At 39.2% G+C, this 25,563-nt stretch overlaps 1 protein-coding gene across 3 annotated transcripts in view; it reads left to right on the forward strand.

Annotated features, from left to right (window-relative positions):
• The window catches only part of TRPS1 (trichorhinophalangeal syndrome I), a 177,047-nt gene that overhangs the window by 905 nt on the left and 150,579 nt on the right, over nt 1–25,563 (forward strand). Inside the window, exons 1-3 of one of the 3 annotated variants that reach the window (XM_009321679.1) lie at nt 3,188–3,346; nt 6,348–7,273; nt 18,915–20,044. In XM_009321679.1, coding sequence (XP_009319954.1) covers nt 3,310–3,346; nt 6,348–7,273; nt 18,915–20,044 — 2,093 coding nt within the window. In that variant the 5' untranslated portion in view covers nt 3,188–3,309. Of the gene's footprint in view, nt 1–3,187; nt 3,347–6,347; nt 7,274–18,914; nt 20,045–25,563 lie in introns of those variants that run through there. The other 2 variants (XM_009321680.1, XM_009321681.1) reach the window with 2 other exon arrangements.

Raw genomic sequence — 25,563 nt, forward strand, 5'->3', positions numbered from 1 at the left:
TGTAGAAAAACACGTATAGCTTAAAAAGTCCTTTGGAATCAGTTTGTCACTTGCTTAGAGCCATGACGTCCCCTGTCTTGTATGGTGTATTTGAAGACACAGGTGCCAAGGGGGAGGAGGTGGTCTTGTTGAAGAGGGAGTTGCTTGTCATTAAGTTTATTCTGCCCTCCCGTGCTTTAGGGACTGATTATTGAGTTCCTTACACAAAAGGGGTTGTTCTTCCCTTCTCAGCAGACAAAGGTCAGAACCATGTGTCAGTTGTTTTCAGGCAGGCTTGCTCTGAGAACCACGAGCAAAGCTGGGAGAGAAGTGTCGTGTGTGACTGCCTCTAGCTCTGTGTCCCACCTGGAGATGGTGGGGATGTGAAGCTATACATGTCTCTCTTCTGTCATTTCACTGTTCAAGTATCCACAAGGGAAGGTGGAAAGATGGGAACTTTAACCAGTCCTGTACCGCTGTGTTTGAGTCAGGGGGTAGTTTGCATCTAATGCAATCTAATTTTCAGTGAAGGCAGCAATTTCACCTGAGATTTCCAATGTATTTACAGATCACTATTATTGTTATTATACTATTTTTTGAAAATGCTTAAATTAGAAAACATACAGGTCTTTGAACTGTGGGCTGTCCCTGTTAGCTTGTTGACTTTCTGGTTGTGCTCGGCACGGGTCTGGGCCAGCCTGGCGGGACAGGCTGTGGCGGAGGGCTGGGTGTGGGGTGGCTCCCCAGGGACAGAGCCCGCCGTGGAGATGGTTTCCCAGAAATTCACTCTCTCAAGACAGGAGCTTTCTGGCTTCAGAGCTCGTGTGCCTTACAGCTGCTCAATTGTTACATGGAGAGTGGGGAGAAGGCTCCAGATTAGTTAGGACTTTATGTGCTTGATAGAAGCCGACACTTTGAACACTTAAGGGTTTTTTTATATAAAGCACAGCAGACAGTCTTTGTAGCCTATTTATGTGTAATGAGCTAGGTTTTGTTTTGTGCCTTGTTTTTTCTGCTGTGAAAGAAAAAGAAAAAAAAAAGGAGAAAGAAATTAAAACCACAGCAGTATTTTCCCATGCGGCTATAGTGAGTATCCTGCGATCTCACATGATCGGCTGTCCTGGTGGGGTGGCGTGTGGGAAGGTGTCAAAATATGTCTCTCAATTTTTTTTTATTTGTCTTAAAAGGGAAAGCCAGATGAGTGCCAAAAGCCCTATTCTCTTCTCTAACCCTGCAGTAACAAACTACGTGAGTGTATGTTATTAAGATGATAAGATTAAATTTCTAGCTACTAACATGCTATCACAACAGCAAAGGGGGAAAAAAGATCTTGAAAAAATTATGAAAATTAGTCCGACGGTCTCCTTTTAATAATAAGATCACTCCCAGCCCCAACAGACAGTGTAGGCTGGAATTCCACAGGGCTTTTTTGTGGTCCTAATGATTTTAATAATACTTTGTGCTATGTAGCACCTTTCATTAGAGGATCACAAAGTGCTTTACAGTCACTAATTAATTAAGCCTCACAACACTCCTGTGAGATAGGTAAGTATTAGACATATATTAAGCTGAGACACTGAGAGTTAATGATTTTTTGCTGCATTATTCTAGCAAAATGATTGATGTTTAAGCACCATATGTGCATTATATGTCTGTGTGTGGGTGTGTAATATATATGAGTGTAAAAGTATTAATTTTACTATTCCTTAACAAAGAGGTCCTATGTGAGCCTGTTGAATATAAAGGCGTATTTTCATTTAACTTTTTGTTGCTGCAGCATATTGACTGATAACATCACAGTCTTTGTAGACCCTTGACTCAGTTTGCTGTTCTGCTGTGCATCTACTTGCACAAAGATTAGTCAGTGGCATCTCACAAAATTCAGACATCTTTCTAAATGTATTATTCTGTTAAAAAGAGCGTATGACTAAGACCTGACCTAAACCTGCAGTGCAAGCACAAGGCAACAACCATACTGTTGCAACAGGCTTTGATGACAAGTCATCACATTCAGTAAAAGTAATAAGCAACAACAATGACCCATTGCGGGAGCTGATGATCAGCAGGTAATTAGCCATTATCTTTACCACCCGTAAGAAACTATTGATTATCAGAATTTGATTTTTCCTTTTATTTTTTAAAAGAGGTACAGTAGTCACTATGGTAATTCATTATCCTGAATTACGAACTGATTTTAGCAGAAGTTTCCACTTCTTGTTTCCAGGGATAAACTGATGTGAGTGATTGTTGAACAGAAAAGTCTGCATCTTGCAGATGCATGAATTGTGTAGAGTAGGCTTGGCTAGTTTTGAGGGAAACTATATATAGCTATTAGTATTATTTCCACTTTAAAATAGCTGAGGGTGATCATATGAGGTAAAAAAAACGCCACATGGTTTAAAGGTAATTTCAGCGTAATGAAAAGAAGATACTAAACCCTGGATTACGGAGCCCAAAGATGAGTTCTGCAGCCTGGGCCTTATCCAAAGTTCCCTCAGCTTGAGAAGTCTCTTTGTTCACATTCAGGTTTAGTAATTCTTTTATTTTGGGAAGATTACCATTTCCAGTGACAAAAAGGTAGTTCAGTCCCAATGGCTGTTCATCACTTGGCCTCTTCACTAACAGTCAACAAATGTGCTTATTATTGTGACGACATTTTTGAGATGCAGATAGTTGCCCACTTCAAGTAACACCACTAAATTTGTTTCAAGTGGGACATGAGGCAGCCAGCAGATGATAACTTTCAGTTGCTGATGGCAGAGCCTGGTTATGAACCAGTTATTTGTATTCCTTTATCCATCCCATTAGGCCAGTCCCATTACGATGCACAATACCTGTTAATATATGTTAATTTTTAAGGCACTTTTATTTTTTACAGCATTTATCCAGCTAATTTTCAACACTTACTTTAAACTTGTTTTAAACTTGTTTTTTGGTGAACATCACCTCTGAGATCATTTTTGTCTCTCTTTCTCTGTGTGTGTGTTTGTATATGTGTGTGTACAAGAGTGTGTGTGTCTGTCTGAGGAGAAGGCAGCTACGGAATTTCTTATGCTTGATGGAAGTGGAAAACAGCAGCCACTTTCTGTATAGTACCCACTAATAGATGCATGTGAATGTACAATAGGCATAATAATGTTTTTAATTAAAAACCATATTTTGAATGCATAATTTAGGAAGGAAAACCTTTTTTTGTTTTGTTTTGCAGATATACAGATCAGCTCTCAAAATGTCTTCTGTGTCTTCCGTGCATCTTCTAAGACAATTGCATTAGCCCGCCTGCTAGTTGACTAATAGAATTAATAATTGTAAAAAGCACTCTAAAGCCACATGCCTTATGAAGTCAATGCTGGGTATGATTTTACAAGTATGTGATCCATTTTTTCAAGTGAAATTGTTAACTGAAAACGTTCTTGGCACACAATAAAACATTGTGCAATCTGTTATTTGTCTTAGAGATAATAATTTCGGAGTGGCTATATTCTTTCTATATCTAACTTATGACTTGCTAGGGGATGGTTTCTTCGCTTTAGGAGTATTGCAAATGCAGTTTTATTTACATAATATGTCTCTGAAAAATGATAGTGGTGGAATTTCAGCAACAAAAAAAAATACCATGTCTTTTCTTACTGTCCCCTTGAGTGGATATCAAGCAAATAAATGACAGATGATTTTTCAAAAGCTAAAAGAAAAAAGAGGGGAAAATACTTTTAAATTCAACTTAAGAAAGTTTTTATATTTAGATCAATGTTATCTTGCCTTTCTTTCTCCAAGTGTAGAATATTGCATGAAAAAGCTCCATTAGGCAGATGTGTTCCCCCCCTCCATTAACACACAGACTCACAGATATGTCAGGAAAATTTGAACCAAAGTATCGAGATCTGGAGTACTGTCTAGTTAGCCTGTATACAGTCCAGATTTTTCTTTTCTTGCTTTATAGGGATTTTTTTTCTGTCCTTTTCTCTGACTCTCTTCTGTCAGTTGCCACGAAGATAGCAAAATCTCTAAACTTTCCTTATCTGCCAAAAATATCTGTAACAAAAACATTTTAAAACATTGCGTTTAGTCTTGTTTAATTTTGACTGAGGTAACAAGTTACGATGTTTACTTTCTTAATTTCTGATTTTTTCTTCACTGCGTAGTCAGAACTCCTTTCTCTGTCCTCTAACTGCCATGAATTGCATTTAAACAGAAGTTATTTTAAAGTGGTTTGGGACATGTAACCAGGAGAAAAATACAGACTTAGCTGAACACCGACCAGAGATGCTCACCGATATTTTTAGTGTGTGTTAGCCAAAAGCATTCATGAAGTCCCACGGAGAAGCAGTAATGCTAAAAGGCTAAGGACTGTCTTTATACCTTGAATTATGTACGTGCACATGTTGTTTTAGTAGGCTGAGTCTGTATTGTAATAGTTCTCTTACCACAACAGGAAATCTTTCTTTTCTCTTACTTCATGGTTCAGAAGTTATCAGGGGAAAAAAAAGTAAAATTCAATGCATACATATCCCAGTAGGTGTGGCTGATATTAAAGAGAAGACACTTGGTTCCCAAGCATGTGTCTTCTACAGTAAGGAATCACAGTAGGCATTTAAGAAACCTATTAAGACCACACGGAGTGTCAAAATTTCTGTAACATGAGCTGGCATTCTGTGTGAAAGCCGTCTCGCTGTAGCCCATGCTGCCTGTGGATCAGCTCAACCACAAAGACAACAGACCCAGCCCAAGACACAAGTTGAACACTTCCCCTAAGAACTTGTCTGTTTTTATCAACATAGCACACAGTGCCCTTTCATGTGGAGCAGATGTAAATAAGAGGATGTACAGATGCCTCTTCTTTTATTTTTAACCTCTGTCCCCAGCTGTACTTCTCAAAGTACTGTTTTGAGAAGGTCATCCATGGCTTTTAAAGGTCTGGATGCAGCACCATTTGGAGCGCATCAGTGCTGCTCCCAGAATCGCCAGGTAGTCCTCCCTTCGCAGAGCAATATATATCTCCAGTGCCTCTGTAGATGCCTGGCTGTGGCTGGCCTGGGAACGGGGGCTCAGGCTTGAGTCTGCAGCTCACATCTCGTGTGTGGTACTGCAGGCTCCTGCCACCGGACCACATGCAATTTGGCAAAGACAAACATTCGTCATTGTATACAGCATTGGCAAAGATAAGAGCATAGAAAAAGTTGTAGCACATCTGTCTTCTGCCCATAGCTAGCATGTGAACACAAATGGATCAAACCAGCTGGTGATAAGTATCAAATCCAGAACCACACAGTGGAGAGGGCAGGGAAGTTTCATATACATATTTTCTCTAAGTAGGCTGGGGAAGGTGAAGATAATGTAGCAGATAAGGAATTTGGCTTACTACCTGCATAGTCTGATTATTTGTTCTTCCATAATCTCCCATGTTCAGCTAACTCACTGGTGGCAGACTCCTTCTTTCTCTCTGATCCTTATTGCTGTCCTGTCTGAGCTTTCTTAAACGGATCCTGAAAGTGTACTTGCAGATTTAGCAATAGCGGCTATGTTTGCAAGGAGGGCTGAGCAGAGGAGGGTTCGGCTGTTTAGGTCCATGTGGATTCCAGGTGTTTTCGGGGTAGATCCCGACTCAGCCACACAGCAATGTCAACTGTCTGGATCCAGGCCTGTAAAATTTTATTGACAACGGGTTTCCTAATAAAGTTAGTTTCTCTCTGTTTGGCAAATAGAACTAATTACATGAATAATGGACTGTGGGGCCAGACTCTAGAATATCCATATAATCCTGTTTGAAGTTTATGGGCAGTAGGAGGGGGAGCTTTTGCTATAGAGAAACTGATACCTGCTTGGGAAAAATACTTTCTCTGAAACCTCAAAGTTACTTACTTGCCTAAATCTCTTTCCTTCCTAATAACTTGTTTAAGTGCTCCTGATTATGTCTTTTAGGTGTATTTTTGCAAAGCTACATTATATGTAGTTGTACAGTGTATGAACATTAGACTGCAAAAGTATATTTTTCCCCTTAGTTATTTAAAATTATTTCAAAGGAAGCGTTCATTTAAAATTATTTCTGCCAGACCATTATCTTCTGAAAAGATAATGAAACCTGTAATTCACTCACTCCGATGGCAGTGTTTTTGTACTTTAAAGTTGTCTTTTATTTAAGTTCAGTCTCAGTGTGACCATTTTTTTTAACATAAAGTTCCAGTTTTCTGCATAGACTAAAAACCTGCTTGACAAAAATTTTCTGAAAAGTTGATGTATTCATATAGTTCAGAATGCTTTAAAAAGTGCCAGGCTTATAATCTGTTATTTATCTTGAATAATTCTATAGGGTTTTTTGCTTTTTTTCTTTCTTTCTGTCTTTTTTCCTTTTTTTTTGTTTTCTGTGGTAGATATGGTCCGGAAAAAGAACCCCCCTCTAAGAAACGTTGCTAGTGAAGGTGAGGTACAGACCCTTGAGTCTACAGGTACTGAAAGTGAAGAGTCTGGAAGGAAAAAAGAATTTTCCGCAGAGCAGATGCAAGAAAACACTGACCAGGGTGATGCGGCAGAGTTAAATAACGAGGAACTTTGCACGCATGTCCAAGAGCCATCTTCCAGCATTAAAAAGGACTTGAAAAGCTCAGTGCTGAGTGAAAAGGCTGGCTTCAATTATGAAAGCCACAATAAGGGAGGAAATGTTCCATCCTTCCCTCATGATGAGGTGACAGACAGAAATATGCTGGCTTTCTCATCTCCAGCTGTTGGGGGAATCTGTGAGCCCTTGAAGTCTCCTCAAAAATCAGATGCAGATGACACCCAAGATGTGGTCTGTACCCCGTCAGGAGATGCAGCGGAGACAAATGAGGAGCATCAGATGTCGCCAAAAGCTTCAGATGAAACAGTGCAAGTGCAAAGTGGTCAAACTGATGGCCAAGGCTCAAGCCCGGTCCCCATGGCCTCAAAAAACCCACAAGTGCCTTCAGATGGGGGTTTAAGGCTGAACAAATCTAAAGCAGATTTGTTGGTAAATGATAACCCAGATACGGCGCCTCTGTCTCCAGAGCTTCAGGACTTCAAATGCAACATCTGTGGATACGGTTACTATGGGAACGACCCCACAGATCTCATCAAACACTTCCGCAAGTACCACCTAGGACTGCACAACCGCACCAGGCAGGATGCTGAGCTTGACACTAAAATTTTGGCTCTCCACAACATGGTGCAATTCAGCCACTCCAAAGACTTCCAGAAAGTCAACCGCACTGTGCTTTCAGGAGTGCTGCAGGACATCAATTCCCAGAGGCCTGTCTTATTAAATGGGACTTACGATGTGCAGGTTTGTATTTTCCCAGCCTCCCCGCTTCTGCTAACTGCCTTCTCAACTGCAAAGTCGGTTATTTGCAAAGCCTCTCCTACCTACGTGATTAACGTATTTCATATAACCTGCTTAAGCCTTAAGAACCACTTTGGTCTATTTTAGCCAGGCTTTCTGCAGGTCTGCTGAGCATCTTGTACAGTAGAGGAGTACTTGGCTTTTTGACCAGTGACATTTCTGTGTACGATTTAGTCGTTGTGGTAATCAATAGCAAAAGATCTTATTCAGCAAACAGGCAAATTGCTGAACTGGTAATCATATCTGAAGGATTTGCTGTCACGGAAAGAAAAGAGCAAATAATAATGAAAAATAACAACCAGATAGACAAAAGACAGCAGCTGGAAATTAAAAATGTAATCCTAAATTATCAGCTGCTAAATCTGGGAGTCAAGATTTGGCTTATTGATTCTTTATTAAGATAAAATAAATGGCAAGTCTTGGCAACTCTGAAGTTGTCTAGTGCCAGAAAAACAGAATACACAATGGGTATTTAAAACATTTCAAAAAGTAACAGTGATCCACACTGTCCTTCACATTAGTGAGCATGCAAGGAAAGGACTATTGCCTCACTCATTTTCTCATCTAGTTGGAGCAGGGAAAAAACTACAGATACTGCTGTTTAAAAAAAAAATAAATCTTATTTTTACCATGAAAGAGTGGACTCAAAAGCTTTTTCATGGAGTCTCTGTTAGTTTCTTATCAGCTAATATTTAATTAATTAGTTAAAAAAAAGTGATGCTGGTTTAAAAAAAATCCTCTCGTGAGTGAGCTGAGAGATGCAGTAGAATACCTCAATATTCTTTGACATAAAAATTTGGATTTTAAGGGGGGAAAAAAAAAAGTAACAAGGTTTGCATGCAAAACCAGTTCAAATGTCCATCCAATGTTGAGTGTATGTTTGCATAGGGCATGATGTCCGACCTGGTAGTAATCACCAGACAGAATTCAGGGTATGTTAAATTAAAAAGGTGGAAGGTGGAAAATATTTAATAGTGCTTGTGGAGACTGTAGCTATAGGAAAGAAGTTTTGTAAAACAGGTTAAGATGGCTAACATCTAACTTCAAGTAAGAAGCTGAAACCGGAACACAAGTCAGGAACTTGAAGCTTTTTAAGTGATTTAAACTTTTCCTCTTTTTTCAGAAACTCTACATCTTCTTTGTGGAGCAGCAAATCAAACTAAGGTCTTTATTACGCGTAAAAGCTGCAATCTTTGAACTGCTGTGTTATTAAAAGATCACTTCATTGTCTCGTGTCAGACACTCTCTCCTGTCAAACTGTGATTAGAAAGCAAATACGTGATTTAGTTAAAAGAGGTTAGAAGTGAATAATGTCAGAATGTGAAATGATGGTTTATAATTAGCACATAGTATGATGTTAATACCTGGATTTCCTGCTATAGTTTCAGTTTGCTGACTCCGGGGACAGCATCTTAGAGCAACTGATCCATGCTGTCAGGAAGACATTCAAACTGGAACAGCTCAGGCATACAGTATAGAGGAATTTGAGTTTCTAAACACACTTTCATTTCCTCCAAACAATTGTTTCGTTAGGTCCTTAGTTATTTATAGGAAAGTTTATGCTTGATTAGAATGAGCTGGACACTTTTCCTATGCAGTGCTTTCAGAAATAAAACAGATGTGTGAGCTATCTCAGTTTGAACTGATAGAAGTAGAAATAAACCAGCTGAACCTAGACTATACTTGTCTACTAAACCCTGGCAGTACGATACTGCAGGGGAGACAAAAAGCGGTAGGAAACAGCGCATAGATAATCTACTTAAGATCAGTCTTTTCTCAGACGAAAAACATTTTCCAAAATAGAACAGCCTATACAATGTTGGCAATTTATTTTAAAGAAAAAAAATTGGATCTGGAAACTTAATTTTTAAGAGTGCTAATTTTCCCTGCCCAATTTGGGAAGAGAAGATTAAATAAGCTTTTGTGCCAAATGCCATACTTCATCACTTGCACATGCACCAGATGTTGATCCAGAACATGTCAGAAGATAAGTAACTGATTAATATTTTTATGCTTTCTCCTCCCCCACTCCCGATACAGAGCAGCTTTGTGAGATTCATGAACACATTAAAAGAACGTTTGAAAATCCCCTTTTCACCCACACATGTTTATATTGCTACTAGGTCCATTTTGGAGGGGATTTTTCTCAGGCATCTGAATAGCAGGCGTCTCCTGCCGCAACAAGGGATCATATCGATTAGAGCTCTGGTTAAAATTGGTTCAGTCAAACTCCTGTGTAACACATAGAGAGAACTGAACCTGAATAATTGGTTCATCTAAACAATATTATTTTGTATAGGTACTGGGCTAAAGGAAAATAATCCCTTTGTAATTAACTTGAAATAGTAGTGGACTGGGCTTAAGGTCTGATTTATTGATCCCCCTGCACTTAACAAATGGTTCTGTTGTAGCTGGGGTGGAAGTTATCGATGGATTTATGGTCTCAGGCCAGGGAGCTGGGCACAGAAGCCAGAGGATGAAGATGACTGACTTTGATCTGGCTCACAGTGGTCATTTGGAGACCATGGTATATGAAGATTTGTAGTAGTGAGGGATGCTGTTGAGCCCTGTAGTTTGCATTCATAACGAAAGCAAACAGAAAGCAATGGAAAAATATCTGGATGCAGAAAAAACCCGTATCTGCTGTTCTATCTGCAGATAGTTAGGGATGCAGTCCCTTTGCCAAGGGCTTGGAAGAAAGAAATCAAATGCATTTTTGGACTTACACCACAGAAGTGAAGTCTGTCCTAGAAAACTTAACCCACCCCCCCAACAAGCCAAAAATACACCCACCCCTCCCAACCCTAAACCCAGCTTTTAGGGTTTCTTTTGTATTGCGGTCAGCAAAACAGTAGGGATACACATTTGGCTTCACATGCAGGTGTGCAAATGGTGGGACTGTGTTTTGTAGTACCCAAAGAGGATTTGGCTGGGAACTGTGTAAATAATCCAAGCTTTCTGGCCTTACTACTGTGTAGATTTTTACTTGATTTGAATATTTAATCCAGGAAGATTCCTTTGTCTGCTTTGAAAACGTGATTTTGTTTTGAAAATCTCCTGTACTCTTTGTTCCCATTTTCTTCCTCAGACGTTTTTGGTTCATTGAGTTATAATAAATTCCATAGGATTGGGTAAAATCACTGAGCTGTTTCTGGGAGATTAACTTTCTTGCCAGTATAGATTTCAGAAAACATTTGCTAGCACATCTCTGAATTCCCAGAGAATGTGTTAATCAGCTTTATTGCTTTTATCAGAATAGTATTTGAAGTGAGTTCAATGGATCAACTTTTGCTGATGCCCCTCATTAATTTTCTTCACATTTAGTTAATTGATCAGTCTCTATAAGCAGCTTTGTCTTGCTGGATATTTTAGCTTATGTATGGCTTTGTGGATGTGCCTAAAGCAGTAGACTTCAGACCGGATCTAAAGACTTCACTTAAAGTAAAATTCAGGTGACTAAGTTAACAGCTATGATGCTGAAAACCATTGCTTTGCTACTGTATGATTAAGTCTCCTTCTGTGTTTGATCTAATGACTCTTTAATGTAAAGTATGGAAAGGTCTGGAGACAGGCTGGCAAGTAGGCAGGAGTCTTTTTTCGGTCCCCAAATTTTTTTATGAGTAGTGAGTGAGACGGCTTCAACAGAAAGGTTGGAGAGTGCTGTCTTCCACAGATCAGCTTATAGCTAAGGGGTATGACATTGCCCAGTGAGGGAGAAGTGGGCTTGGATCCCCTCTGACAGAGCAAGGAAAGGAGCCTACTTTTCCTGTTTCCTGAACAAGTGTTCAAGCCATTAGGCTATTGTATAAAAGGGAGCATGACCCCATTTCCTGATATGTTTTAAAAGAAAACAGTGTCCCTCTAAGAAAGGACAGAAAATGTCTGCATTCAGGTAAGGGTTTCAGATGGCATGTCCCAAGGGAGAAGGGTATTCATGCAGCCGTGAATAAAGACATACTGCAGTGCTCAGCAGTTCTTACGGTTGACTCCAGGCAGCTTCACATTGTGTGTGCTACCTTTGAGGAGCTTCCTGCTCAGCATGGCCCTGGTTCTGGAGCTTATTGTCACAGACCTACCTCCTCTTATGTTCAGCCGTTAAAAGAGATTCCGACTCCTGTCTGAAAGTACTAAAAAGTGATTTTTTTTTTTAATCCCGCCCTCTCATTTTGATTGTTTCATGGTTTTAGATACTAGACTGCCACATAAGATAAGAAGACAAATTTATGAAAAGCCATGGAGTGATAAAAGCCATCCAGTAATTTCTTAATTGTATTTTGATGAGCCCAGGAAAAAAAAATACTACATTATCTAACTATCCCACAGACTGATGAGAGATTGGCGGCAGATTTTTTCTTTCATGGTTCTAGACTTCCAGTATTATAAGAGTAGTCCTATACCACTCTGCCTAATACTTTGTCATATATGAATATGGGTAGCAACTTTTCCAGGATTTTTACAGCAACTGAGAGCCCTTCTGGATGTCCAGCTACCAGGCTGCTCAGCGTCCTAGAAAGTGGCAGAAGTGCCCATGCACACAGAGTGTGTAAAGCTCTTCCTTTTGTCTCCTTTATAGATCAGTGGTGAGCTCCACGTGCCTACACAAAGTTATGTATGTGTGTTTTTTAGCGTTCTGGATTTCAATATATCAAATCTGGCAGCTTTTCTATTCTCACCTTGAAGTGTGTGACTAGTAACATAACTTACAATTAAAGTCTGGTCTAACGAGGATTCAGCTGAATGAGAACCAGTGGTTTTATTAGTAGTAGCTTCTGCTTTTTACCCTCCACTCTTACCTTAGCAGTTTGATTGAGTAGGAAGCTGTGAAGGTAAGACTAAAAAAGCTGTAGGGGGTCTGTAGGGGTACAGATGTAATCAACATCCCTTCTCATGTTAAAGGGTTTCCTCTACATTTTTGGTGGTTTTGGCAAAGGGACTCTTATAGATATGGTGATAATCCAGATTGGAGGCATAAAAAAGTACAGAATTTACTTTTGTGTTAGTGACAAACCAAACCTTCTTAAAGTTCAACTTTGTCATCAGATGGGCTTCCTACAAGGTGGCATGGATACATAACTAGTTGACGTGAGTAAATGAAAACATACATGCGAATGAATTTCATTTTCCTCACATGCTTAGACAAATGGATCCAAATTTTATATTGTTGGTCTTACTGACTTTAGCTCCATTGTCCATAAAACAGGAATTAGATCTAAATAAACTGACCAACTATTGCTGGATATGACATATCCTGATCTCTTGGACTAGAGAGAAGGGTGCTAGATCTGAAGGGTGTGCTAGAACAGAACTTGCATGAAGGTGTGATGTCCCAGAAGGCCCATTTCATCTGTCAGCTGTGTTGCGGACTCTCCCTGGGGACTTCCCTGTTTGAACTGAAGGCTGTCAAGCTATCTTGGGTGTTGCACCTGCATGTGTGCATACCTGTTTATTTTGAGTCTTATTTCTGGGTCACGATCAGGCTTGGAGACTGCCTTGCACACTGAGAGAGTCATACCTCATGAACACAGGAGTCAGTCATCTCTTTTAAACCGCAGACATAAAAAAGAAATGGTGGCAGGTGGAGAAATGGGTGGTGGTAAACCACACACATATATCGATTCATATGCATGTGCTTGTGTATATGTATATACATACGTGCTTCTTTTTCTCATATATATGTGCATACACATATATATAAAAATATGTGAAAGAGCACGTATGGTCTTGTAGGCATCTAAATTCTATATTGATTGTAGCTCATAAGTAACGATTTATATTATTATATGTAGTAGAAGTTCTTTATATCCTTTCTTCAGAGACGTTAGGAAGTTTACTATTCAGAATGATATGCAGTGATTTACAGCATGTCAGCTGCTAAATAGTAAGTGCCTGGGAACATTCACTTGCTCCGTTACAGAAATGAACTATTTTAGCCTTCTTTCATTGAGAAGTACTCTACCCTCAAATTAAAGCATTCAGATGGGCAGTTTCTGTGGAACAACTGATGTGATGTATATTCACAGCCTTCAAGGCAAAGTTGTTTACGTGTTAATATTCCTCATCTTTATGTCAGGGGTATCTGGTAGTGTTTGAAGACAGGTTAATGAAGAAAGTTGGTGAGACTAGTAATAGTCACGGATATATTTAAAGATGTAAACTGCTAAGCTAGCCCACAGAAATGATGAGAGCTCAAAAAATAAAATCGCTGGGGAAAAAGGAAAGCAGCTAGGTTTTCTTCTGGTGTAAATCAGTGCAAGTTTGCCTCGAAGTCTGTGAGGCTGTGTGAGTTTACAGTAGCCAAGGAACTGTCTGGTAGTTTTATCTATACAGAGAGAGAATAGAAGGGATGGTGCTTCTTTTTGGTGCTAGATATTAGTCTACTAGCATTAGCTAGCAAATGAAAGCCTTGATTCTGTGTTCCTTACTTTTGTTGTTTTTGCACATCTGGTCTCCTGACCTTAATTTAAGTCCTGTTAGTGTTCTGTCACAGTCTTTGTTTTAAAAATACCTTTTAAATTCTAATGTCAGAAACCATACTGGCTTCAATGGCAACAGAATAAAACTTGAGAAGAATACGCTCTTCTTGAATGAATGTGACCCAATAGTTTGCTTTATTGTTTTGGTAAGTACGAATAGCCCAGGAAGCCAGGAGTTTGCCCTTAGTCTTTGCCTCACTTGTGCAACATAGTTCTGTCTACCAATAAATTAATCACAGTATGGTAAATAGTTTTAAGAATATACTCTGAAGATTCTCCTAGTTTTACAGGCAGAGAGCGAGTGAGAGGGAGTGAGTTCTTCATAGTGGAGGTTAGAGAACTGGGTGGTGTTACACAAACTTGCATGAAAGCCAGGAATCTGTTCTGGCCTGCACAACATGAAGAACTTCATAAATGTGGGATGGTTAAAATGTTCTGGATGCTATATTGCACAAAGCAAATGAATAAACAAGAGCATTAGAAAATATTTTAGGATTAGAAGATTAAGAGTAATTGGCAAAGGCAGACTGGATGGCTCAGAAGATTGGTAAGGGATCTGGAGCCTTTCACCTCCTGATTAGCCGAAGATGTAACGCAGGTAATCAAAACCAGAAGATTTATTAACATTTGATTTTCCAATGCAGATGGTTGGTCTAGTTTCTAATCAGTAGTTGCAGAAGAAGCCAGGGGTCAAAGACAGCTTTACCCTGTGCATGTAAGCTGTGCGGTTGAATCTGTTACGTGGATATAGGCCACTAGTTTCTGCTGGTGGAATTTTCTTCATTGAACGTATGATTACAGGAGCTGACAGACTTTGTCGTCCTTGGTAATTTTTTTTATTTTCTGTAAGCAGTATTTCTAAATTGCTTTGACATAATAAGATTTAGGATTGAACTTCAAAAAGGAGGTGAGAGAATAAAGTAGGGTAGCATTTGGATCAAGGGCAGATAAAATATAAAACATTTTTTTTAAAAAAATGAAAGTACCTCTCCTTGCCCAAGTCCATCTATTCCATGAAATCATTGTTTTTGGTCTGACTAATTAAGGTAATATAGACATATCTGTTGGAAACATGTAGTGCAATTACACAGCTTTGTTGAAGTACTTGCCAACATGCTTTAGAAAGTACATCTTGAAACATTGTCAATTATCGTGTTATCTTTTCTCCTCTTTCTGGCTATTGTTGGAAATGTGCGTGGTGTGTGAGGAGATAGCTTACTTGTACTAACACATGAACTTCAATTCTTGTGATAAATTCTTCCCCAGTCTTCTAGATTTTGATAATTTTCCCCATTAATGTATGAATTTAATGATTAAGAGTTTTGAGTTTCAGGGAGTCATACTGCAAAATATATTTCGGTTTAATCCAAGACTAGACATGGCTTTGAAGAGCAATTTTTGAAGAATATCAGTGCAACCATCTCAAGTGCAATAATGGAGAACCCATTCTAATAGCAATCTTCCTCTATAATAATACCAACTATATTGCCATAATTGAGGTGCTGCAGGAGTAAGTAATAATCCCAAGATCTCACAAGAAAGCAACAATGAAAGAAAGAACTAAATCACGTCTCCCCAGTCCAAACAGATGCCGGGTATGTTAGGTTCGCTCTAAAAAGAGAATTATGAATTATTTTCTTCTGTGCTTATTGAAGGGACTGTTGATCTATAGGTGTTCTTACATTTCCAGTGCAAGCTGTGCCTGTACTTGTGACTGCCACTAGTTATGTCAGCTGGCACTTTGGACTCGACTGCTATAATAGAATTGCAGAATTTTAGCATTGCTTTTGTTTAGTTTCTTCTGCTTTATGTTGGGGAAGAGTGTCTACTTAAGAAAATATAACTCTGCCAGGGCAAAGCAGGGGACTAGGATTTGCTGGGATCAGGATGAAATAGGGGAATAAATACTAGAAGCTATCACTGCTGATACCACACAGAAATGTGGATATTGATTTCGGGGGGGGTGGTGTGTGTGTGTGTGTGTGTGTGTATTTTCCTCTTATTCCTTCTTTTTCGCCTTTATTTTTCCTCTTTTTGGGGCAGGTCAGAGAGAGCAGGAGGTTAAGGACAATTACATACCCAGTGAAGGAGTTTAGTGCCTGTACACAGAGATACGATATGTAACTGAAAAACCTGAAAGTTAAGCCAGGCCTTGAGCAGAGTGTATGAGTCCAAACAGTTCTGCGAATGTGTAGGCTTCATAGAAATTTGGCTGGCTGAAAGCTGAAACAGCTTCAGTTTATACCGTCATTTCAAGTGCTTCTCCCAACCCCTTTTCATGGAAGCCTGTTTCTTCAGTTCTCTTTACCTGATGACCCCCAAGGAGGCTTTCAGTACGTTTTGTTATGCATGAAAAATGGCTTTTGAGTGTAATAGCATTAAGATGACTCTGTGTTACCTTTCACGTACATGCTTTCCTAATAGGATGCATTATTTTGAATTGTGGCAAGGTAGTCAGGGAAATGCCAGCCCAATAATTGGTAATCAATTACATTCCAGTGCTGTAAAGATTGTGTGTTGTTCCCGCTGTTGCAACAGGTTAACACAAATAGTATGAGAATATTTAGTTCTATTTTATCCTCTTGTGATGCAGAGAAGGATGTATTAGCATGGGACACAGATTTGCTATGTAGGCCACTCAGCAGGTTTAGCACAAGTTACAGAAATGTTGTCATTTACAGTCCATTGTATAAAATGCTAGTACTATTAATATGTTTTTCCAGTGTTCAGAAATAAAAGTAATTGGCAATGAACAGCAGCTGGGGTTATTGTCACTCACAATTTCTAACTGGTATCTACAGAGTGTCTGCAAAATAGGTTTGTTACCTGTAGGCTCTGTGAATGGACAGCTGAGAGCAATGAATGTATTTACCCATTAGAACCACTTAAGGTAAAGTATTTTGGCCAGTTTTCTGTGCATGCGTAGAACAAACATAAGTATCTAATTAAATGAGCAAAACAATATCACCTTGCAACTTATGTAATCGCTCAAAGAGCTGCTGTTATTTTCTGTTTACGATAATTCTATCAGTGCTTTCTTTAAGTTGTCTTTTAACACCATTGAGACTTTGAACATTGAAATAATGCAGTGAATGGAGACCTGAGGTGCCAGATAACTGTGGAGCAGGCCCAAATCCCACTGTTGTCCATGGATCAGGCTCAGCATGGCTTTGTCTCCAGTTCTTACTCATCATAAAATGAATAAAACGAGATATTCTCTGCAGTACGGAAGATCTGTTAAAACATCCATCTTCCCAAGAACCTCTTCAAAACCAAATTCATAACTTGATACCAGAACTTGGATCCCCAGTTTAACTGACAATGTTATTACAGCTAAGTCCTAGCTATTTGGCTGCCCGACTCACCGTTGCCTAATGAGATACGTTTCCTAAACAAACAGAAAGCAATTTTCAGTTTATTTAAGAAAAAGTTTTAACCAGCGCATGGGAATTGTGCGTTCTTGAAAAAAAAAGAATTGGAGGCTGAATAGCAGCAGCTCATTAAATCATGGTTTAGCAACTCATTGACTCACTATACATGTTCAATTCTGATGGGATACAAAGGATAGTGTCTCATTCTCTGAGCTAAATGGCTAAAAGGCATTTATATTATATGCATTTAAAAATGTTTACATTTCATGCTCTCTGTATGTCTGAGTCTTTCCGTATGGTATGATACTGAATGAGCAGTGATCACATGCTTGCTTTGTGGCACAGCTGTTGAGGAGGAGAAGAAAAATAATTACACCATTTGCCTAATGCATTACAACTGAATCCTGCAGAAATGTAGTAATAAACTTACTGGTTGGGAGAATGGAAATCAAACCCTGTGTGGAAATTTCATATTCCCTGTAAGGCATCTCTTGGGTGTAAAAATTGAGAACGTGGCACAAGGAAGCTTCCACCCATGCCCTTGATGTAGTGGTGTAGACTGGATGATGGCAAAGGAGTAGATGTCTGTGGTTTTCGGATGTAAAGAGGAATTACCTTCTCGATGCTGTACACTGTTTACTATTCAGGAAAAGAAGTAGAGCAGTGGTGACATTTTTGTCAGGAGAGTCTTTCTTTGGCCTTCAAACCAGTTGTACAGGAGCAGCAAATCTCCCCCTGATGTCACGGGCAGGTGTGGTGCACTCCTGGGAAGGTCAGGCCTGCCTGCTATGAGAACACAGGGTTTAATAACATAAGCCCTGGAAGCCTTGTTTCCTTCCTGCAGACCATTCTGCTCAGAGATCATAAGAACAGTTAAGTAGACCTACCTTTTTTTTGTTTGTTTGCTTTTTTAACTAGTGATGTCATGGACTTGGGTGTGGTAGGTTTCTTTGCCACATGCCATTTTTCTACTGTAGTTTTTCCATCCTTGTTTTACTAAATTGAGCTCTGTGCATCAGAGGAACAGAAGATTTCCTTGGAGAATGAATGCACTGAGTAATCTGTGAGAAAACCACCTTTCGTTTCAGACATCAGCCACTATGGCTGTGTTAAAAGGCGTTCTGGCAGATACTGGATACTCCTGTAGGAATGGTCTTTATAAGAATTGGTCATACTCTGAACCAGCAAACTGAATTCATTATTTCAAATTTAATTTTTGTTTGCTCATATTTAGAAAGTAATTCTCTTGGACTGTTAAGCATGAATATGACTAAAACATGTAAGCGTATTGAAAGAAAAAGACTGAGGACCCGTTCTTTTGTTCCACACCTGGTATAGACTCCCAGCAAAGTCTCCTGTCAAAGGGTTCAGGGATACGGGAACTGATCATTGGATCTTCTGTCAATGACGTGATTTAGTGAAGGAAGGAATAGTCCTATCAGAGAACGCTGAGTTAAGATCATGTTGTGTACATGTGCCTCAATTTCCCCAAAGAAATACATTTATTAATAATCTGGAATATATATTCGGTTATGTGAAAAATTCCAAAATCTTCAGCAGCTAATGCTAAATACGTGAGAGTATATGTATGATATATTACTACATTTGTACAAATGAAAATGGTGGTGATGGTTAATGAAAGAGGCTTATGAATTAATTGCTCTCCTTTTTTTTTTTTCTTTCCTTGCTATTTGAATAAGTCTACAGTGGAGCTAAAATGACCTTATTCTTTATTCACAGGTTACTTTAGGTGGAACCTTTATTGGAATTGGGCGGAAAACTCCGGATTGCCAAGGCAACACCAAGTACTTCCGCTGCAAATTCTGCAATTTCACCTACATGGGCAACTCCTCCACTGAACTAGAGCAACACTTCTTACAGACTCACCCAAACAAAATGAAAGCAGCCCTTCCCTCCTCTGATTCTGGTAAAACTTCAGAGAAAAACTCCAATAAATCCAGTCCTACTCTTCGACCATGTGATTCTGGAGACTTGGGGAAGTGGCAAGACAGAATCACTGTAAAAGCAGGAGATGATACACCAGTTGGATATTCGGTGCCCATCAAGCCAATAGATTCCTCTAGACAAAATGGTACTGATACAACCAGTTACTACTGGTGTAAATTTTGCAGTTTCAGCTGTGAATCGTCCAGCTCACTGAAACTATTAGAACATTACAGCAAACAGCATGGGGGAAGCCAGGCAGGAAGCCTTCACCCAGATCTGAATGATAAGCTTTCTAGGGGATCTGTTATTAACCAGAATGATCTAGCCAAAAATACAGATGGGGAGTTAGTGACAAAGACAGAAAAGGGTGCGAGTGTGGCAAAAAAGAAAGACTTGACTAGCAAAGGAGCAGAGGACAGCATGGTGACAAGCTACAACTGTCAGTTCTGTGACTTTAGGTACTCAAAGAGCCATGGCCCAGATGTAATAGTGGTGGGCCCACTTCTCCGTCACTATCAGCAGCTACACAACATTCATAAATGTACCATTAAGCACTGTCAGTTCTGTCCCCGAGGCCTCTGCAGCCCAGAAAAGCACCTTGGAGAAATTACTTATCCATTTGCTTGCAGAAAAAGTAATTGTTCCCACTGTGCTCTCTTGCTTTTGCACCTGTCTCCAGGGGTGACAGGAAGCTCTAGAGTCAAACACCAGTGCCATCAGTGCTCATTCTCCACTCCCGACGTGGACGTTCTCCTCCTCCACTATGAGAATGCACACGAAGCCCAAGCGTCTGATGTCAAACCAGAAACAAATGCCCTGCCAGGGGCAGAGGGGCCGCTGACGCTCAAGGAGAACAAAGAACACTCATGTACCAAATGTGACTTTACCACCCAGGTGGAAGAAGAGATTTCCCGACACTACAGGTACAGTGAAGTTTCAAATGATTAATGATGGGAACCCGAACAAACAGCCCTCCCTTAGTTCCTTAATTAAATGTCACCGTTCCCCAAACATTTGAGGAAACTGGAAATCAAAATATGAATGCATATAGATATAAATCTTTACAGCCAGAGTCCAATCCAACATCCACTTTGTTTTGGAAAACCACCAGCTAAGTCGGTGGATTTAATTATACATTTAAACCTGTGCAAAGAAGAGGGAGATTTGGATTTGTGTGCAGATGCTGAAGTTCCAGCATATTTGAGGTTTGGTCAACTATTTTCCACCCAGAATCTTTTAGGTACTATTTTAGTGTAGGCTTTTTACCAGAAAGCTGGCATCTTCATTCAGTAGGGGAACACAAATGGCTTTACTTTCCAAGATAGACTATGAATCCTTTCATGCTCTGTAACAGTGCTTCAATGTACTACCTTTTTGTAGTATTTTCCATTCCCAAGTCCAGCAATGCAATAATTAGTTTAAGAGCATTCCACTGCCGTTTTGGTGTTGGTTTCACACTGGGAGCAGACACTCTTTTGTCTGTTGATGTCATCCCCCAAGATCCTTTTGCAGATGCTTATTTTCGTGTTGCTGGTTTACAGTGTCGTTCTATTTATTTTAAATGCTAATGTTCCTATTTGGAGGTGGACGCAGCCAGTCTCCTGACTCAGTCTGACACAATGTCATAGTGGCAGCCAACTCTCTGCTAAACTTCTTGGGTCAGTTCCTGGGCTGTTGTAAACTGGCAGTCCAGTTTACATCAGAGGAGGAGCTGGCTCTTAGGCTTTGTAAAGAGCAACAGTTATGTGCCGCTGCAAAAGCGATGTTAAATATTAGAAAATCATGCTGAATATGTTAATAGTTAAGGCTAATGCGTCAACAACAACGGAAAACTTGGTGTCTATCTCATCTAAAAGATCTTTGCATGGAAGCCAGCTAGAATGAAGACAAAAGAAGATGCATTTTCAAAGCTAAAGCTTTGTTAAAAGCTCAAGAAACTGTGCCATGTTTAATAGATTCCAAGACATCCAAAATTAACAAAGGCAGACTGGGGCATGATACTTTAATAGAGATTAAAGCTGGGGGCATCCAAATGTTGCCCAACAGAGGGCTGCATTGGCAATGTATCAGGAGTCTATTTAAAAAAAAAAAAAAAAAAGCAGATTGCTCATCTTTAATTTGGAGCTGGGGCCCATGGAGGATTCAGGTCCCAGCATGCAGTGCCCCATTTTTGATCCAAGTGGGCCTGAGGGATGTTGTGCGGATTAATTAGTTAATGTTTGTAAACTGCTTTGAAGATGAAAAGTGGTATCTGAGTTCCAAGCATTATTATAGCAGCTTTGAGCCGTGCTGTAGAACTCCATAGGCAGCACTTTGTCCGCCGCTGGGGCATGGCACGATCTTTTTTTAGTGGTTAAATAACTGGAAGATTGAAATGGCTCCTTGACTGAAAAAAACACTTTTATTCTGCTGCAGCTGGTAATGTAAGTTTTAACAAGCACGCCTAGTTAAAATCCTTTTTACGAAGGAAAGGAGAAGCCATAACTTTCAAAATTAAGTGCTAAGTCTGAGACGGGGTAGCAGTAGCTTCTCCTGCGGAGGGCTCAGCACCCTGCAGCTCTGGCAGTTGTCACAGGGAACTGCAGTTTGGAAAATCAAGCGTTCGAATCTCAACTTGTTTGTCTAAAATTAGACTATTCTGTTTAAGACACTTGAACAATGTATTTTGTTAAGTCTTCAGCCTATGACATTATTGAGTACTCTGAGGATGTCGTGTAATTAAAGCGAAGTACAACATCCCCATAACTGCCAACTTCTTTCCCTTTCTCCTGCCCTCCCCCCTTTTTAATTCGAATTTTGTTTCTTTTCTACGTGTACCGCTGCTGCTTTCCCCCACTGTGCATCTTTGAAATCACAGAAGTTAGTTCAGTTTGTGGTAGGTGCTCTGTAATGGCAAACACCAGCAGGTTTTATTGCTTTTCTGTGTATAACCTAGTTTTCACTCCATCGAACTAAAACAAATGGAGAGTTTTGGGGCATTATAGCTTCTATTTTTATCATCAGGCCTTTTTTTTTTTTAATAGAAGTTTTGCATGTATCGAATATATATTTTCTTTCCCTTTTTGTATGTTATGAACTAAAGGTACAGAATAGTTCAGATGTAAAAAAGTAGAACATCTATAAAACTGTAGTGTTAGGGAGTTATGTGACACACAGAAACATGCTGATGTGGAGTCAGCTCACATCCTAGCTGGCCTTCTCTGTGGCTTCATCAGAGTTTATCTCAATATATGCCACACATTATGTATTTCTGATGTATTTAAAATGCTATACATGCACATATATCTAAAACCTGTCCATTTATATAATAAGGAGCTGAATGGATTCTAATGGTAAACATAATCATTAATGCGGTGGCAGAAAGTGTTCTGCCATTCACATATTTAAGTTTAGCTCTGATACTCACAGATTATCAAGGGTGACTTTAGATGCTACTTACATATTTTGGTTCATGTATTTTTTGTCTGCATTTTTGATTATTTTCATTTTTGAGTCATATGCCTGAACAGCGTGCTTAATTTCTTTTCTTTTTTATTTTGTTTCCTTTTGGCTCCACATCTACAATTTCACTATGTCTGCTAGCTAAAAAATTTTGTATGTCCCAATATTATTCCTTTGCAGCCATGTATTTGCAACAGTATTAGAATTTGCAAAAGCGGTTCTTCCAAGTTTTCTGTCTACAGAAACGTATACTTAACACTTAACACTTATTCAGTATTTCTTGACATGATTATTTGAGAGTTGTTCAGTTATATTTGAAGTTAATGAATCACATTGCACTTGAGTTTACTTGTATTTAAATCTCACTAAAATGTACTTACTCAAATAAATCCCCAGAAGGTTTACTGACCTCCATTTTCTACTAATTCTGCTACTACTCTTTTTCCATTATACCTCTGAGGAATCAGGTACTCTTCATGTTCATTGTGAAGCTTAGTTTTCCCTCAAAACTGTCTGGTATTCTGATGAGCTAAAAGATGCCAACACTTGTAATTTAGATAAAAATCAAACTGAGTATTTGGGGAAATTTTGCATGTTCAATCACTTAGTCTAGAGATTATTTTCCTGCTTGCTCCAAAATAATTAATTTTTAAATCTTAATTTTTTCCTTAAAAATGAAAGAGGCTTCTTGCAGAAGTGGTTTTTTTTTTAAATTTTGCTAAAATATGTGGGAAAACAATGCATTTTCTCATTTTTGCAAAAATTAGAATTTTTCACGTAAATCCTTATTTGTCAAAAAAGACTGACAGGAAGCATTTGATCGGTGCTAGTAGTAATTAAAAACGTTATGCTGAAAAATGCTCTAAACTTCTTTTAAAAAAAAGATAGGGTAGCGATTCATTAAACCACTGCAAAATATAAAAAGAAGATAGACTCAAATGAAATATAAGCTTTGGCAATGGTGTAGAATCATTTTTTCTAATAAATTATTTTGAAAATGTGGATGGCAGTAGTTATGTACGGTTCTGTTTTGAAATTAATTTCGAGTTAATTTCAAATTAAATAATTCCCTCTTAAAGATAAAGGGGGTAGAGGGATAAAAGGCAAAGGGGTACTCGGGGCTCGCGCCTCCCCAGCGCCAGGGCTGCACGTCGGGGACAGGGGTGTCGGGGCTGCCCCCTCGCATGGTCAGGCAGCAGAAGCTGAGCAGGGTCTTAGACGTGCAGATTATGGAAATGTGGAGCCGTTGGGACACTCCCCAGAGAAGCCAACCAAGGGCAAAAGTGTAAATTGAGGCCCACCAGCTCCCGGTTTTTCGGCAGAGCAGGAGCCTTCACTCATTGAACAATAGCAGCAGCTGCAAGGACCGTTTCCATCCTCCTGACACCTTAATTCACTGCTCTGAACTTGTTTGCTCTTGCCAATGGCTTTTGCTCTCCTTTCATCTCCGGGCAGCTCTCCGCTCTGCCCGTTCTCCTCCCCTTTCTGACCTGCCGCTGAATTTTCTTGCTTGCTTTGCTCACTGTCTTTCCTTCTGAATATTTTCCGCTCCCCAGAATCCTGAGCGCAGCACCCATCCCAAAAGTAAACTTTCTTATAAGCCTGTTTCTTCATGAGAAATACTAGTAATTATTATATTCATAATGAAATTCAAAACAGGCAAAAAAAATGGAAGTGATACAACAGCCGTACCTTCATCCAGAATATTTTCTATGCCCTAGAGCCCAGGAATGTCTTTAGGTAATTTAAAAAAAAAATAAAAAAATTACTTGTTTCGTAGAGGGTGGTGTTTTGTAATACTTCAGACTAGTTAGAAGTATGTCAACAAGACTTAATTAACAACTGGCTAGTGTCAGGAGTATCACAGCCTATTAGAAAGCTCAAGTAAAGAACATTAAATCCATCCAAAAAAACTCATCTAATCTCTCCAATGTCAAGATTTTGCAGGGGAAAATCCTTATATCTTATAGCACCCAATTCAAGTACATTTCGGTACAAATAAATAATGATACGACTTTATTAAGTTGTCAGAATGTAACAATGCAGCAAAGGTTTGGCCTGAATTCCTTGACATTTAATCTTGGGATTGGGCCATAAATGTTCTAATGTCCACGAATAATCAGGTCTTTGATTTATTTTGTAGTGATAATAATGCTAAGTGACATCAGTGGATGGGATGACATTGCCATCCCAGTGCCCCACTGAAGATAATGCCAGTTTATGGCTTGAACCTGCTGTTAGTTTGCTTGAGTGGTGTATAAGCAAGATCACAAAAGGGAGAATGCTGTTTCCTTCTTCATTTACATTGCTTTCTTCCATACTGAGATTTTCCTCAAACATCTCTCCTTTGATCAGCTGTATACCAATACACGGTATTGCACCTGATGAATTCAGAGTTTCAGATGGTGTAACTGTGGTTTAGCTGTAAAGTGTAACTTTCAGGTAATGCACGGGAGTGCTTGTTGTGTACTTTGCAAATTGGAATTTTTAAAGTTTTGTTGCTTAGCTTTGAGGAGCTTTGTGCACAAATCTAGGTGTAACTTGGGCCTTTAGAAACGCGGGGTGGGTTTAAGTTCTGGTGTAAAAAGAAATCAAACATTCCCAAATTGTTTCCTTGATTGCTATCAGGGTGGGGTGAAAACGGTCAGAGATGAAAACATTTTCTTTTTATGCCTTGTTCTGGGAAAGAATAAGTTTCTAACTTTAAAAAGTTCTGTAATAGCTGATGACAGTTATTATTTTATTATTTGAGACTGTGACTTATATTGGACACTTCCAAACTTTAGCTTACTTTTCGGAGCTTGGGGATAGAATGATATACATGACAAACCCATGCAAAGTATGAAGATTTATAATGTTGATGGCAGAGATTACTTTTTAATGCATACTAGAAAAGTATATGTCCTGAAAAAAAAAGCCTGTTGGGTTACTATCTACCTAAATCAGTCCTTGTCTTTTCCACATCACAGTGTCTATCACAGTCTCACAGAAAAACGAAGGA

This window comes from Pygoscelis adeliae, unplaced genomic scaffold (assembly GCF_000699105.1).
Source record: "Pygoscelis adeliae isolate BGI_AS28 unplaced genomic scaffold, ASM69910v1 Scaffold111, whole genome shotgun sequence".
Taxonomy (NCBI): Eukaryota; Metazoa; Chordata; class Aves; order Sphenisciformes; family Spheniscidae; genus Pygoscelis; species Pygoscelis adeliae.